This window comes from Varroa destructor, unplaced genomic scaffold (assembly GCF_002443255.2).
Source record: "Varroa destructor unplaced genomic scaffold, Vdes_3.0 BEIS01000004.1, whole genome shotgun sequence".
Classification (NCBI taxonomy): domain Eukaryota; kingdom Metazoa; phylum Arthropoda; class Arachnida; order Mesostigmata; family Varroidae; genus Varroa; species Varroa destructor.
Window position 1 is genome coordinate 25,164,921 of NW_019211457.1, and position 14,300 is coordinate 25,179,220.

The window sequence follows — 14,300 nt, forward strand, 5'->3', positions numbered from 1 at the left end:
TATATTCAACAACTTAATTATATTAATTGCCCATGATCTGCCACTGCTGTTGTGTGAATTTCTCAGGGAATCAGTCATTGAGCGCCTCAAAGGGGCTACGCGATGGCGGACGAAGTTGGAAAAACTGCAAATCATCTGCCTGTTTGGGGTAATGACAAGACGATGAATCTCAACACGATGATCCTTACGAACATCCAGGGCTCTGCTTACTTTAAGGTGACGCTTTACAAGCTCAAAACCTACCACCAGGTTATCGATGAAATCTATTTCAACGTAGCCCATCTTGAGCCTTGGGAACGCGGATCAAGGAAGGTGGGTAAGCAACCTATTGAAATTGTGGTGTTTTTTAGACATTGAAGGGGTCGATCATAGCTAATTTAAGATCCCGTGCGCCTGTATCACTGAATAAATGTACGTGTGGATATCACCGTTTTGGATATTGGATAACAAATATTTCGATATCTTTCGATTCGACAAATACAAACCTTGTTGCCTCCAGCGAACGCGGAAAAGGGTACTGCAGGTCGACGTCATTTAAATAACTAGCTATAGGGCAGTAAAATTTACTAGTTCTGGTTATGTTTCATGTTTGGTTCGCTAAGGAGGAAAATCGTCAGTGCAAGGGTGATCTAGGACCTGCCGTTTATGCCATTGCGATGGATTATGAAGCGTTACCTTAAAAGACTTTAATATATTTAAAGGTGCAATTTATGTATAATCACAATAATAAGCACAGTCGTTTTATGTTGTGTAATGTTTGTTATCAACGTTGTATATTTTGCAGACATCGGGCCAAGTCGGCATGTGTGGCGGAGTCCGAGGGGTGGGAGCTGGCGGCATCGTTTCGACAGCCTTCTGCTGCCTCTATAAACTGTACACCCTTAAGCTGACACGAAAACAAGTTTACGGCTTGCTCGACCACACGGATTCGCCGTACATTCGTGCGCTAGGCTTCATGTACCTTCGGTACACACAACCACCGCAGGATCTTATCGGATGGTTCGAACCATATCTCACCGACGAAGAGGTAGAGTTGTCGCGCTAACTCAGTGAGGTTCGGAGTTAACAGTATGTGAAGGGTGACACCGATCCGGTGACGAATGCCTTGCTGAGTTTTCATGTAACGAAATTATGTCAAAGTTAGATTGCTCTGGGACAGAAGAATGTTAGTCATTCTTCACCTGATTGGAGAATCCCTGTGACTGTTTTATTGTTCTGGGAGCGAATGGCGCTTGCAGGTGGATCACACCGGAGGTTCGGCTTCATAAAACAGGAAGTTGTGTACGATTTTGCAAAAAAATAGATTAATTTTATAGAAGGGTCTGGAACCTGGACTTCAAAAAATGCGTCTTAAAAGTTGTATCGGGAGGAATTGTCGGGAAATGTACATAGTGCCGTTGTAATGACCAGCTGTTGCCTTGCAGTGTGGTTGCCGTTGTCCTTGCGGTATTGTTGCGGTCAGCAGACGACAATGGCTAAGTTATGTGAAGTAACTTCTGCCTCTGTCCAGCCGAAGAGCTCGTACACGGGATGCGCCAGGCCACAGTTCACAGATCCGTGACCGGCAAGTGACCTATCTCTCAATCGAAATCGAATTGAACACGAATCGCGGTGTGTCGATAACATAAGCTCATTGACCACACCCAAACCTCCGCTTGCAAGACGTCTGGCCGCCGGTTGAGGTAACTCTACGGACCGAATCCCTCTTTTGATGCCTCCCAGTTGACGACAACAAAAACAAATCGAAACGAATGACAGTAAATTCATTGTGTTTTGACTGCAAAATTTTACCAACAGCCGTACACTGTTAGCGTCTGTAGGTCAAGACTGATTTCATATATCTGTGTATCGCATTTGTGTAGAATAGTTTAACTGTTGACTACTTTTAGTTATGCAGTAGTTGCTTTATTAGTCTTACGGTTTTCATTGCCTCGGTTAGTTTCATTTCAAGAAAAGTAGGCCATTATCTGATTTTTTGGTACGTGCGTTGTTTGCAGCTGCGGAGACATCGTTTTCGTGTCCGGAGACTCACCGGCGAGGCCGCTCCCTTCAGCCAAGTTACTAACATTTATATTTCTCGCCTTCATTTGGGAATGTTTTTTCTCACAGGAAGTTGACCCAAAAGCCGGTGGTGGTGATCCGATGACAATGGGTCAGTTGGTCCGTAATATGCTCCAGAATCTCGACTGGTATTCCACTCTCTTCCCGCGCATTCCAGTGCCTGTCCAGAAGCAGATTAACGCCGTTATTGCCAACAAGTGCGTGCACTTCTACTATACCGAGACCACAAAAAGAGAAGTAATTTTACCACTGCCCACATGAGTAATATTGTACAGTCCATATAGTATATTTTCAAGTGGCTTCTATAGCCTGAATAAGTACGCTGACAAAAATGTTTGGATCTAGCAATTTACAAGCTTAACATCTTAAGGTATCCCTTGCGGGCATTCTGTTCATATACAATCTTTGTTCTGCCTTTTTAGATGTCCTGTACAAAAACCTGCTGCAATTCGGCAAGAAGCGTCTTTCCGGAAAAGGGATACTCGAGATCCCTCTCGGCCAGAAGATGTGTGGTCAGACCGAAAACGGGACCGCGATCATATTTATCGGAGAAGTCGCAGCAGATCACGGGAGGACCGCCGTCGCAGTCGAGAGAGAGAGCACCGCGATCACAAAGACCGTCGCGGTGATTCGCGTGAGCGACGCAGGGAAAAAAAGCATAAACATAGGGAGCATAGGGATCGAAGCCGCAGCCGAGATCGGGACCATGGACGACGAGATCGCTCGCGGGACCGAAGAGATCGCTCCAGAGATCGGAAACGATATTAAGACATTCGGCATTTTTGCCTTGGCGAAGTTCCTCAGTTCCGCCATGCAAAAAGCACGCCTACGAGGCATTTGTTAGTGTAATTTGTCCCCGTTAGGGAGTTCATATCTAAGTGGAAGAAATGAACGCTGATTATAGGCGACACGAGAAGGAGAACAACTGAGTCGTCGCTGGACGTATTGAACGATTGAAGCTAAAATATGAACTCACTGCTGCACCCAACGTGCGCCTACTATTTGCACATGGCATTTTCGTATGAATAAGGCGTTTATAACTGGTCTACTTGCTATTTCATTGACAAAACTGTTCTGTAACCGTAACTGCATCCTAAGACATTTTGTCTTGACAACAGCACAAAGTAGCTGAAGAGTTTAGGTGGCATCTGAACGGCTGTGCACTGGAGTCAATCACCAATGATCTATATAAATTATTTGGTTACAGAAAAGATATTTCCTGCAATAAGTATACTGCAGAGGTTTTTTCATCCCATATTCTTCCGGGAGTAGAACGTTCTGGTAATTTTTTCAATGATATTATTACCTACTTCAGCTGCATCAGTTGAATCTTTGTGCGTTACTTCTTGGTTGCATCTAGAATTTGATCGACAAAAATAATTCCTCTAGTTCAATAGATTCAGCAACATTTCCGAGTTGTGGAGAGAAGCAATGTAAAAACATGATGATAAACAAGTGCTCATATTTGAACTATATAAACACATATATATTAGACATATTTCATACATTTAATACATACATACATACGTGTATATCAACTAAGCAAAAACGCTCTACGAGTGCTTAACTCTAGTTACAAAACTTGGAAGTTACATCGAAACATAGTTTATGCATTATATCATTTATAGTTGAGTAATAAAAAGCGTAAACCACTGTACAAATCATTATACAAATGTTGAATTTTTGCTATAGATAGTATATCTAAAAATTATTTCATAGACGTGCGAATAAGACCCTTTAGTTTGTTCTTAAACTAGCGTACAAATACTCGGTATAATCGAGTGAGAGAAGCAGGTAAAATAGGTGGACAAGGTGCTATACCGAAACTGTACTGAATTGTTTGTTGTTGCCGAACGAAGGGTTAATCCTTCCAAAAGTATACTTTTAGTAAGGTTTGTAGTTTCTTAGAATCTCAATAAATTAAAGGCGTTTCAATAAAATCAAATTTAATTCTCTGTTAGATTGTTAGAACATTTCAGGCCATAGATACAAACTTTATTTCATAATTATGAGTAAGCTTTGGCTAATCCTTAGAAACTGGAAATACGAAAAAAGTAATTAAAATCCTGTCAAGCTTATATTTTAACCCTTGCTAGTAATAAAAAGCGTTTTGCTTAAGAAAAGTGGTGCTGTTACTGAATTTTTACACGGTTAGGAGTAGGAATGATATAAAAAAAAGAAGCTGTAATAGAAAACATCGATGATTTATATCTCTTTCTTTGAACTTTATCATCTCTCAACGCTTGCTCAATTAAGGTACCAGGTATTACCTCAATTGCCTACCGATTTTATGTGAAATAATTACAGGTTTTTACTTTGGTTGGGTACTATGTCGCGCTAACTGAATATAATTTGGAGTCGGTAGTACTCGGCTTAGTCCTTAATAGCTCTGACATCAATTATATGTGTGTAGAATTTCATATAAATTTGCCAAAAATTCACAAACAAAAATTCTGGTGAAAGAGATTTAAAGATCGAGCGCTGATGGATGGATTTGTAAATATAGCTAATAAAAATATTTATAAATAATATATGTAAATATTGCTTTTAGGTAAGGGTTACAGAGATGTAATCAATATCAGAACTTTTAGAAAATAAACCAAGCAGTGACGATGTTTCGTCGAAACTTTAAATCTTTTTTACGAATGTTTCCACTATTCATAAACCAGCATAAAAAGTAGGAACTATATATAGTATTTTCCAAACTGCTATCATTCGCAGCGCAGTTGCGTAATTACATATAGCAGAATTTATAATCTGAATAATAGTTATACATGAAAGCAGCATGTTGTGAAAATTATGCATTCAAATTGGCCGCGCAAACACAGCCCTCACCTAGATCGTCCTCTCTAGTGTTTATCTTTACACAATGTTGGCAATGTTTGACTGAATCCGCGAGACAACCGATTTTATTCATGCGATGTTCGATTCCGCCCCGTCTAACCGGCAAATGAAATCCTCTCAATTGAGAAGTCGGGTATTTTTGCTGTCAGAGAAATATGAATTATCTCACGTGAGTAATATTGAACTTTAGACAAATTAATTTTAGATTTTAAACAATTTGATTATAAGGAACATTTTTCATGATATGCTTTTCTAGATATCAGGGATCGAACAGAAACACAACAAAATCGTATTTAGCTGTCTTTCTACCAAGCTTCTATTATACGCGTGAACTTGTTACATTAAGGCCTATTAATGTGTTTTGCAGTTTCGTGTTAATTTAGAAATAGTGTTCTAAATAATCAAATATTAAATAAAATTCAACATTTTAACGAAAAGGTATTAAAATAAGGTAGTATAAACTTTTTTATTGTCTGTTCTCGTGTTTAGTATTTTTTTGTTTAGGTACAGTTGGGGAAGGATGTGTCAAAAATCTACAATACAAGATCTATGGGTGCATAGTGAAAGCTGATGCCCAAAAGTGAATGCAAGAGTTTTGTTGGATTCCTTTCCGAGAAATTCGACGTGGGGCACTTTTTTTACATCTTTTAGTAATTCTCGCAATCTTTCGCAACGCACGGCCTGTCTTTATGTCTTTCTCTAACCAATATCAATTAGTATTGGTATTCTTGCGTTTTGGTTGATTGGGTTTTCAGTAACGTCAAGAATCTTCAAAAAATCAATGAACGTGAACTTCAACTCGGTCTGACTGGGCAGGATAAAAGCTGGCATTCAAAGTATAAGAACTCAGCCTGGATTTATTTTGGCGGAGTCAGCTTTGACCTTACTGAAGGCGACCTTCTTTGCGTTTTCTCGCAGTTAGTAGCTCCTCTTTTTCCTAATTAAAATTACACAATATTTCATTCCGCCTGAATTTGAACCTGAACTGAATATTTCATCGCCACTATGATTCTTAAGTATCTGTACATACCATATATATACAGGTCTTTAAATATGAAGGAAAAAAATGCATATCATGTAGTTCGTTCGCCATAACGTTGTGTCGCGTATTTTCTTTGATTCCAGATATGGCGAAATTGTTAATATTAATCTTGTGCGAGACAAAAAAACTGGGAAAAGTCGCGGTTATGGATTTTTATGCTATGAGGATCAGCGATCAACTATTCTTTCTGTCGACAATTTAAATGGCATCAAAGTAATGTAGTGTTTAAACGATGTGCCTCACTTTTTCAGTCATATGTAACCCTAATATCAAAACTTTTTTACTATTCTGAAACAGATCAGGTAATCATTAGTCAAAATGTGTACACCAAATTTGAGCTTGCTGTTGGAATGAAATTCTTGTAAGTTTGATTTTAATGAATTGATTAATTTTAAGACTGCAGATTTTTCAGTTTTCCGCATCGTACGAGTTATGTGCTGTCGTCGTCCCCCGCAGACACTACTGAGATATGTCTATTATTTCATTGGACTTTTAAGAGATTATTATGTAATTGCATCGGATCCAATTATTATTTTTTCATTTGCTTTAGCTCTGTAATCGGATAATCCGTGTAGACCACGTCGAAAATTATCGTCCACCAAAAGAGAGTGAAGAATATGACGAGCTTACAAAGCTTCTGCATGAAAAAGGGTGCGCTCCGGAAGTTATTCATGAACTTCAGCAGAATAAAGTTGACGGCATAAGTGCTGAAGGGAAGACCGCACGCGAAGATGTCGTTCCTGGAAGGGACGAAAAAGCAGCACAAGAAAAGGCCGAAAAAAAACGACTTCGCAGGGAAAAGAAATGCACTAAAAAGGTGAGAAAGAAAGAGAAAAAAGCACTGAAAAAGGCCAGAAAGAAACGGAAACGAATGAAGAAAGCTAAAAACAACGACAAAGAAAAGGAAAAGGACGTAGATACGGACAAAGATAAACATAGCCGCAAAAAGTATTCGAGCGATGAGAGCGACGCTAGCGACGACTGCGGCGTGTATGCATCTTCAAACAGTTCATCATCCGATAGCGAAGATAGTTCCCTAGAAGCACAGAAGAGAAGAACCGGCGGCGATCCGCGAAAGAGCTCTTATCGCGAGAGTCATTCAAGGTACGCCTGTTAGTTGAGACGACCAATGGGACAGAACAGGAATCAAAATAAAGAGGCCTAGATATTCCTAAAGATGCAGTAGTGTCTATTGGAATATAATTAATTTAATAATGTAATATATGCTTAGAGAATATATGTGAAAATATTCATAGTCATTATTCTATTCCAGGAGTAACCGTCACGATCAGTCATCATCAAGTCAAGGTAGCGCAAGCCGTCGAAGGTATTCCGACGTGAAGAGCGATAGTTATCGAACTTTGCATTCGGGCCGAAGATGGTATGTTTAAGCAGTTTTTGCTTTCATAGTAGCTTTCAAGCAACAGTGTCGTTTTCGAACATTATTCTTACACATAGCGGGCAAACGCAGTAAGACCTAAGGTCATATATAGATATTAACACCAGTAATACCAATCTTGGGCAATGTGGCGTTCGGTTTCAGTTGTGGTACTGCGAATCGTTTCATAGAGACGTGTCGGTTCATAGAATCGTTCTATAAAGACAGACTCTGGCGAACGAAAATATATTTTTGCTAAGCACAACCTCTTCGCTTCCCTTGGCTGCTGTTATGTGAATGTCGGGCAGGCTTAATTTGGGTTGTTTCTTAAATAATCGGAGAAATTCTTCGATCTGGAGGATTTTGCGAGACAGCAATTTTATCGTCTAACCTGAGCGATCGTAACGGTGCACCATTAGCTGGTTTACAAATCACATTGAGAACATTCGAGAATGTGTTAACGCAATAGATTCTGGTATTGTTGCCCTGTGTTCAAATGTATGAGTAAGGTGTTACTGTTACATTATCTTAGGCTTACATCCCTGAAGCATCTACTTGTAACCATACCAGTAATTGTACGCCATAAACACCTGTGACGAGGAACAGAGTCAAAAAAGATTTATATACGCGAGATAACTAGATTCCTAGTATTTTAAAGAACTAACCTACAGATCTTATCCAACAGAGTGGTTCTGATTGGCAACCTCTTGATTGTTAAACGAACTATTTGTATAGCACCTATCGGATCGAAATACTTTTAGGTGACAAGTCATTCAACAATAGATTTCGTAAATCTTTCCGTGTATCTCGACGAATATATGTTGAAATACGACGATAGTTTCTATGTTAATGGTTGTCAGTGGTATATGCGATGGACAAAGACCGGCAAGCTTGTTGCTTGCGAACCGTGGAAGAATACCGCAGGAGAGTAATAATTGCTTTTAAGCCATCACCTGTTGGTCTTGTCATTTTGTTGCCTGCGAATCGCGTTATTAGTGCGTGTTCAGAATGCATATCATATCATTGCCTGTGCAGAAGCTAATTCTAGTTTTCTCTCCGCTTACATGATAATTGCAGGTCCCCTGAGTCAAGACATCGTTCTCGCAGCTCTGATCGTTACCACGGACGCTCTCGTAGTCGATAAAGTGAAAGTGTGCAGTGTCACAACGAGCAGTTTGTATTTCATACTCGTGTATAAAAAACGAGCGTCTATCGTCTTTTTTTCTCTTTCAGTTGCACTTTTTATTAAGATACGCAAAATGAAGGATACAAAATATCCAGAATATTAATATAATCAACTTGATTCATGTGAAAAGTTTAGTTTGCTTGGCAAGAAATTACTAGGCAATTTTACTTCTTTTCGGGTATGGTTTGGATCATATGCAGAACCTTTTCCTGACCGGAGAATCTTTCCTGCTTTCCTTTTTAAGAAGCTAACTTAGATAGTTAAAATTCAAGGGCTAGAGACAACCAAAGACCCTTCTGGCCCTCTCGCTGATTGAATTTTGAGACTTGATCTTTCGTTGTCACGCGCTTCATGTCACCCGTAACGGGCAGCATATGACCCTTCAACAACTACCCATTGTGTCTTGTTGCAGAAAATTAGTATGGCATATTAGATAGATCAATGTTGTTGTAGATATGTAGAAAGTGCATATTTGTGAGAACGTGTAAATTAGAACGATCATCGGAAAACCATTATAACATCTGTTGTGTACAATGTAAAATTTGGGCTTTTTCAATTGCCCGCGACTGGCATACGAGAATGAAATAAACCACTAATCACTTGTACAGGACAGAGTGTTTTTTTATCGTTGTGTGATTTCGTATAGAAGCTGATTTAAATTTACTAGTCATACTTTTGCAGATAATCAAAAACGTCCAATTCTCAGTTGATCATTGGGAACAGCTGCAATCATTTCGTCATATACTACTGTTATAATAAAATATCAATAAAATCTATTTTACTTCTGAACTATTTCGTATTACCTAAATTTCTTCGATTTTGTATTCGAATTGTATGTATCGAAAGTATATACAGATTGTGTATAAGATTCATAAAATACACGAACTTCTGATCACTCTGCACTCTAAAACTGTTTTGAAAATAGGACGATGAACACAGCGAATGAATCCGTGTATCTCTTTAATGAACGTAGAATGAGTGTAGCCTTCTCTAAGAGAGAAGAGTCTTCATTGCACATTTATTATTCTAAGTGTATCTATTTTGTGGTAAAGAGACGACTTTCTATTTCATTTAGTGGTAGACCAGTCTTCAATCGATTTTTTTTTTTAATGTTACAAACCGGGCAAGAAAATTAATGGAACCAAACAAATGGATGTATCAGTACCGTTTAATAAAGCGGAGATGACTCGACCAAAATAAAAAAAAAATTCCCCTAAAGAAATTTCTCTATAGAATTGGCACAGTAATGGCGATGCTAGTATAACCAAATGGTCTATGGCTGGTGTAGCCACTATAAGAAAGTTGGGTTCGAATCCGTTATGTGAAAAAGTAAACTGTTTGTGTTTTCGAAACAGCTAAGTAGTGAGAGTAATCTTTAACAGTGTGTCTTAACTGTAGGTGAAGCAGAATAAAATAAAAAAAACTGAACTATAAAATTACTATTAGTAACGTTTATGTCTATCAAATTAAAAGTCATTCGAATAGTCGTCACCTTAAAAGCATCATATAAAGAAAACTATGGTCTTTATATGTAATTGTAATGCACTTACCGATTCTTAATAATTTATCTATATCTTATAATGATACTTTAAGATATGTGCTCAGATTATTTTGGCATAGTCCAAGTAATACTTCATGTAAATTGTAACTATTAAGTGGTATTATCATACTACAAGTGTTTTGATCAATTAAATCGTTGGTTTATTCTCGAATAAACAAGGTGAAAGTTTTTTTTAACTTCAGCAAATTATGAATACGTGAAATTTACGTAAACATGAAACATATCCTTCGAAATGGCTCAGTTTTTACGTAACCGCTGACTACTCTGATATTCTAATTTTGGTACAAGAGAAATATTTTTAAATCTGGGTTGCTTATATTTAGTGAAGCAAATAATGTGAAATAAGCTCAACAAGCATTAATCTAATCTGTTAAAAGTCACGTTACATTTCAAGCTGATCTTCTACTACGGATAAGTTTTTCCCTATCGTCTAAGCTTTAAAATTTTGACAAAAACCACTGATTACTTTTATAATTCTAGCCAGAAATACGTTAGTTAGTGCTAGGCATGTTAGTTACTTTTTTTTTTTGCTATCAATCGTTCTCTGGGTGTTATCCAAAAATTATGGGGATATTTAGGAAGCATCACCCTCGACGTAGTAGTCACTAATTTCTAAAGTTAGATTTACAAGTCTAGCCTAACCGAATATAAACGGAAGCCACATCAGCGATAACCTTACCGATCAGACGTAGTTCCTCCCTCCAGTGCCCCGTTAACTTCCTTTATGTAAAATGATCGCTAGCCTAAAAATAAGTTCATTTATGTTTACTGCATGCAAAAGTTGTCAAAAACGATTTATAAAAGCGGTTGCCATACGACATCAAAGGATTTTAACGTACCTGCGATCAGATCGTCGACGAACTACTCACGACTATAGGTTTTGAATGTGTCGCGAGATATTTGAATTCGTGATATCCATAGATGAGTTTTCAGCAACACTGACAGTTTTCATTATTTATAGATAACCTAGTATGCAAAAACAGCCGTAAACAACGTGAGTGATCGTGCTAAACTTTACCGCTTTGGCGTTTGCTGAACGACACGCAATGTGACCCTAGAACAAACATTATTCGATGGTACACTGATTGACTAGATGCGTTCGTGCTTTTCACTCGGCACCATAAACATTACTCTGGGAAACAAGATGCAATTGTTTTCTTAACATTAATTCCAGGTTGTCGATGCTGCTGCCGGCGCCCGGTTTGAGCAACTATCGTCATCGGTAACTATCATTTTCATAAAATCGCGGTATCATAAATGCGCTCGAAGTTTCCTATCCAACAGCAATATTAAATAACGTTTAGCTACGGCAAGAGGTAACATCAAGGCTAGTAACATTCGCTGCTTGAATCAGCCAGTGGCGGCACCAAAAGATCGATAAGATCCGCGAAATAGTTTATCAACGGGTGGACAGAATTACTCCTCAAAGGAATTGTATGAGGGAAAATCAAAAATGTATTCTTATCTATTTAGATACTACGAGAGTATACAAAAAAAGTATTCAAAAAGTGCCATGGTCCGTCTAGCAATTACCGTACTCCAACGGACATTTAGTACGGCAATTGCTTGTTTTTTTTCCTTAGCAAATAAGCTATTAATAATGATAGTAATATGACATTAGTTATCCTTTACGCTACGAACGTTCAAAACTACAATGAATCATATTAACAGTATGACCAGTTCATCTCTCGTGAATATTCGCGAGTGAGTGAGATCAAACAAATTGAATTCTTAACAGCCAAATCATGAGGTGTTGTCATTCACGAATCGAGAAGAGGCTGCTGTTAGCAAATGGGACAGATTTGTGCTTACATCAGTGTGCTACATGGTCACGTACGTGTATACATACGTAATGGCACGTAACAGGTAACGCTATGGTCGGCTCTGGCGTGCAGTCCGAACTATATATTTTAGTTTAGACGGTTATTATTATTATTACTGCGCAAGTGTTTTTGCCCTAGTAGACTGAAATGATCAAGTTTTAATTATTCACAAAAAACACAACAAAGGGAATCCGATTTGCTCATGGATGAACAAAAAAAAAGTGTCATTAAGGAAAGTTGCAATGGTATAAACCTAAGTAGAGCAAGCTGCTAATAAGAAGGTTTGTGCTCTCTACTTGTTTAAGGTATAAGGGCCGGACCGTGATGACATACGAATATTCCGAGAAACTTGGCAGCAGTTCCCGCGAAGAAATTCGAACAATTATGTCACGAATAATAATAGTCATATTAATACACGACTGATTCTAAGCAATCGAATTTTTTAATTTCTTAATAAAGTAAATAATTTTTAATAAAGTTAATTTCTTTAATAAACCACAGAATAGTATTATTCATGCGGCGCGTAGAATTTGAATGTTTTATAACTGCTTTTCCGTTGCACGCCTCCGGTATACTGATCATTAATAGGCTCGCCAATGGACATTTGAGTTCTGCGAACTTCAACCTGTTCAGTGCTTAAGCTTTCGGCATCGAGATCCGTATAGCTTTCCGTATAACTCTCTGTATATAATATCTAAACAAAGATAATAGTAATAGTTATCGGCTAACAATGTGTTACAGCAACCAGGTTTATTCCATTCTATTTGATTTCCAAACAAAAGCGAGAGTGAAAGAGATTTCTCAGCATACAAAAGTGACCTAAGCATATGCACGTATCAAATAATACGATGATAATCGTTCCCCTAGCTAACCAAAACTTATCAGTGACTAGAGTTTTACTTGACTGTAACATATTATGCCTAAGCCATAATATACGTGCGCTTGGGTACTCAGAGGTGTTCCGGCTATACAATTAAAGTTGGTTTTACCATGTGTGGCAAGGTTGTGGAAATTCTGTATAAACAGCTGACAAAGACCAGTCGTTACAATAGGCTCGAAAAAAATCCCTTCACTAACTCAAGCAGACCTGTCAAATATTGCTTTGTTACGTTCATTTGTTATTTAGATTTTGGTCCTTTGGCGAACTCTATACAGTAGTAAGCTGGAAAACGCCCCTTCGCCGACTGCACTGTTCTTGTAGAAGGAACAAGCCAAAATAAGAAGTATTGTTTCTTCGTTAACATACTACTACTAGCAATACTTTGACTTGCGTATTTTGTTAAATCATTAAATAACAGTTCTTTGATAACGATTTACTTATCGTGTACAGCCTTGAAATTTGAAGCGAAAAGGCATTGCAGTCAGTTAGCAGTAAACAGGATCGTAAAAATAGTGCTTAGAACGGTTGAATTATATATGACTAATAAAAATGCACCCAGACCTTTTTTTTTACAAGAAGTGACTTTACACTTTCGTACGTAACAATTTCTGTGAATTGACTTTTGTTCGCTCTTTTTTCACTTAAGGCTTTTTATGGATAATACTGCATGTGTAAAAAAAAAACTATCGTGATATGCTAAACAAGCCTGTCTATTTACTTTGATCGATTTAGACGTTTGAGCGGCAGCGGCGGGCCGCCAATGTGAATCGGTTGGTAGTGCTCCTACTGGCTGTTTCCTCGTTTGTATCGCTGGGAAATTCAGGCAAAACAGAGGGGCCGGCAACCAAAACCTAGCAAACTCAGCCGTTCCAAGCCGTTCGTAGTTTCCATCTTTCAATAGCCTTTTTGCTGTGGTTGGTTTCTTGTATTTACTACTCTACTAGGTTATTTCACTTGCAACATGAACAGTTGCTACCCGGGAAGAGCGTGGGGTTACAGTATAAAAAAAAGAATACTGGGAAAACCAATGATTGTTTAGTCCTTTATTGGTGGAGCACAACATACACTACTATTTGAACTGGTCGTACCAAAACAAAAAAGTGAGATAAGGGCTTTGCTTATTCGGAGCCATCAGTGGTCACGTAGCGTTGTATTATCCAAGCATGGCATCAAAGCTGTCTTTAAATATTTAGATTACAGTACTATTAATGCTATTAAAAATGTTAGTACAAAATAAACCTGAGCATTAAAGGTGGCTTACGGGTGTTCGTTACCGGACCGAATTTCGAAAGAGCCAATTGCTTCATTTATCCTGAGTAACTTCTTTTCTAACTATATTCTTGCTTAACTGGCATACTGTATTGCATGCCGCCTGTTTTGCAATCACAGGCATAAATAGTTTCACGTGAAAATTGAAAAAAAATACTTCGGTAGATTTGTAAGCCGTTCTAATAGTAGATCGAAGGTAATAGTTTGAAAGCTGAAGGCACTCCGCGGACGGAAACTAGAGCTCAACGTGGAAGAA

The 14,300-nt window shown here is 38.2% G+C and overlaps 3 protein-coding genes across 8 annotated transcripts in view; 2 read left to right on the top strand and 1 right to left on the bottom strand.

Annotated features, from left to right (window-relative positions):
* Positions 1-3,734, top strand: part of LOC111250100 (pre-mRNA-splicing factor 38B-like) — a 4,974-nt gene extending 1,240 nt beyond the window's left edge. For 3 of the 4 annotated variants that reach the window (XM_022804799.2, XM_022804800.2, XM_022804801.2), the window contains exons 3-6: positions 67-312; positions 785-1,027; positions 2,110-2,258; positions 2,484-3,734. In XM_022804799.2, the coding sequence (XP_022660534.1) occupies positions 103-312; positions 785-1,027; positions 2,110-2,258; positions 2,484-2,829 (948 nt within the window). In that variant the 5' untranslated portion in view covers positions 67-102 and the 3' untranslated portion in view covers positions 2,830-3,734. Of the gene's footprint in view, positions 1-66; positions 313-784; positions 1,028-2,109; positions 2,299-2,483 lie in introns of all 4 variants that reach the window. The other variant, XM_022804803.2, reaches the window with a different exon arrangement.
* Positions 1-14,300, bottom strand: part of LOC111250098 (UPF0415 protein C7orf25 homolog) — a 34,361-nt gene that overhangs the window by 6,744 nt on the left and 13,317 nt on the right. The window contains exon 1 of one of the 2 annotated variants that reach the window (XM_086987337.1): positions 2,033-2,168. The exons of the other annotated variant lie outside the window; for it this stretch is intronic. Within the exon in view, the coding sequence (XP_086843463.1) occupies positions 2,033-2,068 (36 nt within the window). The 5' untranslated portion in view covers positions 2,069-2,168. Of the gene's footprint in view, positions 1-2,032; positions 2,169-14,300 lie in introns of those variants that run through there. 2 annotated transcript variants of the gene reach the window in all.
* Positions 4,934-9,116, top strand: LOC111250099 (uncharacterized). Of its 2 annotated transcripts, none has more exons than XM_022804798.2 (6): positions 4,934-5,074; positions 5,661-5,822; positions 6,031-6,160; positions 6,498-7,051; positions 7,221-7,328; positions 8,403-9,116. In XM_022804798.2, exons 1-6 carry the CDS (start codon positions 5,061-5,063, stop codon positions 8,467-8,469), a joined length of 1,035 nt encoding a protein of 344 aa, XP_022660533.1. In that variant the 5' UTR covers positions 4,934-5,060; the 3' UTR covers positions 8,470-9,116. The 2 variants fall into 2 exon arrangements, with proteins under 2 accessions (XP_022660533.1, XP_022660532.1); XM_022804797.2 differs by having other exon boundaries at positions 4,942-5,074; positions 5,623-5,822.